This window comes from Quercus suber, unplaced genomic scaffold (genome assembly GCF_002906115.3).
Source record: "Quercus suber isolate HL8 unplaced genomic scaffold, Cork oak 2.0 scaffold_135, whole genome shotgun sequence".
Lineage (NCBI taxonomy): Eukaryota > Viridiplantae > Streptophyta > Magnoliopsida > Fagales > Fagaceae > Quercus > Quercus suber.
In genome coordinates, this window is record NW_027069597.1 from 1,111,838 (window position 1) to 1,115,162 (window position 3,325).

General features: G+C 46.0%; 1 protein-coding gene across 1 annotated transcript; it reads left to right on the forward strand.

The window, feature by feature from the left end:
• The first annotated feature begins 531 nt into the window (after positions 1-531).
• LOC136068811 (uncharacterized) lies at positions 532-1,278 on the forward strand. Its single transcript, XM_065776524.1, has one exon. The coding sequence runs from the start codon at positions 532-534 to the stop codon at positions 1,276-1,278; it is 747 nt and encodes a 248-aa protein (XP_065632596.1).
• The last annotated feature ends 2,047 nt before the right edge of the window (positions 1,279-3,325 follow it).

Here is a 3,325-nt window from a genome sequence, read left to right on the forward strand (position 1 = left end):
CCATCAACCACATTTTTGGTGCGCACAATTGGCGTTGTCTATGGGAATCTCCTACAAAGCTGTGGTTCGGCTGAGACTTGCGCTTGGGAAATGTCTGGAAGACGTTCAGAGAGTTTTGCTGAAAGTGGTTCGGTGGGATCTTCTCGGTCGTCTACATGGCGAGAATGAAGGCAAAAAAGGCATGAAGATAGAGCTCGTTAGCAAGAGGAAGAGTGGTTTGGTCTCGGGGAGGGATCACATTAAACACACCGGACAATGTTGGGTGCTTCAGTGCACGGGCAATTTGACAAGAGAGATGAGGAATTTGAGCAGTTGCGTAGGCTGGTGAAAGATTTGGAGTTGGAAGCGAGAGATGGGCGTTGGAGGAGAGTCTAAAACAATAGAGAAGAAGGATTTGCTAGTGGGAGAGGTCATTACAGAGCCGGGTCGCATTAGTCCAGCCTCCATTGACACCAAGAACGTTCACGTTCTCGAGAGTACGAAGATCGGGGCTCGGCATCCTTGGAAGAGCGACGGCCCTGGAATGCCGCCATGGACGCTATGAGCCAAGCCTTACACAAAGCTGCTTGGTCACCCTTTTTAGATGACATTGAATGGGCTCCAATGCCAAGCAGATTTACGCACCCACCATTTAACTCTCATGATGGAAAAATGGACCTGGTGGAACACGTCAGCCACTATATCCAGATGATGTCCTTACACAATCACAATAACGGGTTAATGTGTAAGGTATTTCCCTCAAGCCTCGGGCCTACGGCTTTGAGATGGTTCAATGGGTTTCGGAAGGGCTCCATTCATAGTTTCACTGAGTTGATACAAGAATTCGATGTCCGGTTTGTAACTTGTAGCCGAGTCCTTCAACTAGTGGATGAATTACTATCCATGAAAATGAGAGTAAGGGAAACCCTTCGTAGCTATGCCAGTCGATGTTGGGAACTCTACAATGAGATCAGTGGGGGGAACGAGAAAATTGCTGCGAGCACCTTTAGAATGGGGCTGCCCGAGGACTCCGAACTACGTGAGTTACTGACGAGGAAGCCTCTTGAGGATATGAGGCAACTTATGAGGTGCATTGAAGAATACAAAAACTTGGAAGATGACCGGTTACAGAACAAGGGTAAAGCACCGGTGATGGATTGTCCTCAACAAGGCGGTTTTCAGCCAAGGCCCCGAAGGGATCTAAGGATTCAAGAACCAGAAGCACAGATGGGGGAAGTAAGCATAATGTTTAAAGAGCTGGTGCATAGGATCGTAGACCATTACTTTCAACGACGATGATCTAGAAGAAACAATCCAGTCACATGATGATGCGTTGGTGGTGAAGGCCCGAATAAACGGTTTCATAGTAAAGAGGCTGATGGTAGACCAAGGAAGTGGGGCCAATGTGATGTACCCAGACTTGTTCAAAGGGCTTGGACTGAAGAATGAAAACCTCACAAAGTACGACACATCCCTAGTCGGATTTGATGGTTGGGTGGTGATTCCCGATCGGTAAATTTCCCTTCTCGTGAATATGGAAAGGAAGGGAGTAACAGTGGCATTTATAGTGGTCGCCTCATTTTCTCCTTATATGACAATTTTGGGAAGGCCGTGGATCCATGCAATGGGGGCAATACCGTCCACCCTGTACGTGAAGGTTAAGTATCGAACCCAGCAGGGCGTCGCTATAGTAAGGGGAAGCCAGCAGGCGGCCAGACAATGTTTAATGGCTGCGGTTGATTGGAAGCACAAGTGACAGGTAACATTCGAGGAGGTCCCTTTATAGCAATTACAGGAAATCTAAGAGGGAAGGGGGGCTAGTTGTGCCGAAGAATCAATCAGAGTGAGAATACTACCGGATGTTGACAGGTATTTCCAAGTAGGGGCAAGTATGAAGGACGAGGATAGGGTAGAAGCGTTATTATTTCTTATGTAGAATGTGGATTTGTTTGCTTGGAGTCCGTACGAAGTGCCTGGGGTGGATCTCAAATTCATAGTCCATAAGCTTAATATGGATCCATTATTTTCCCAAAAAGCAAAAGCCGAGGAGGTCGACTAAAGAACATGTTGAGGCAGTTAAGAAGGAGGTTAAAAGAGGCAGGGGTGATAAGGGAGGTCTTTTTCCTAGAGTGGCTGGAGAATATCATGGTGGTGAAGAAAAAGAGTAACAAATGGAGAGTTTGCGTAGATTTCACGGATTTGAACTAAGCATGCCCAAAGGACCTATTTCCTATGTCGAAGATCAATCAGATGGTGGATGCCACTTATGGGCACCCGAGGATGAGTTTTTTGGATGCCTTTCAGGGTTATCACCAAATTGCCTTGGCCACCGAGGATCAAGAAAAGATAGCATTTATTTCCCCTAACGCCAACTACCATTATACCATGATACCTTTTGGATTAAAGAATGCCGGGGCCACATATCAGCGGATGATGACGAGAATGTTCAGAGATAAGATCGGACAGACTATGGAGGTGTACATCGACAATATGGTGGTGAAAAGTAAACGAGAGGTATGGCATATCAAGGATCTCCAAGGGGTGTTTGAAGTATTTCGGCAACATAAGTCGCGCTTTAATGCGGAGAAGTGTGCTTTTGGGGTGGAAGCCGGCAAGTTCCTAGGATATTTAATAACCAACCAAGGGATAGAAGTAAACCCCGATCAGATTGAAGCCGTGAAGCGTCTCAAACCACCGAGCAATTCGAAGGAAGTACAAGTACTGACCGGTATGTTAGCTGCCCTTAACCAGTTCATTTCTAAGTTTGCCGATTGCTGCCGTCCATTCTACCAACTTTTGAAGAAATGGAGGGGGTTCCAATGGAATGAGGGATGTGAAAGGCTTTTCAAGATTTGAAGGAATATTTGATGCAAGCACTTATGTTGACAGCTTCAGAGCCCGGGGAGGATTTATTTATGTATCTATCAGTATCAGAACATGCCATAAATGTCGTGCTTTTGAAGGACCAAGGAGTGCAGCAACCCGTGTATTATGTTAGCAAGACCCTAGTTAACGTCAAGAAAAGGTACCTGCCCCTGGAAAATTTGGTGCTAGCGCTAGTACATGCTACAAGGAAGCTGCCCCATTATTTTCAAGCTCACACCATCTACGTGTTGACCGAGTATCCTTTACAGTCACTATTGAAAATGTCTGACTTCATGGGCCGAATCACTAAGTGGGGGACTCGGTTTAGTTCCTTTGATATTAGGTACAAGTCGAGAAGTTCAGAAAAGGCCAAGTCCTTGCTGATTTTGTTGCAGAATTTTCTCTAAGGAGAGAGATAGATGTAATTTGTCACGTGAACTGTCACCCGTGGAAGGTTTTTATGGACGGTGCGTCAAATGTA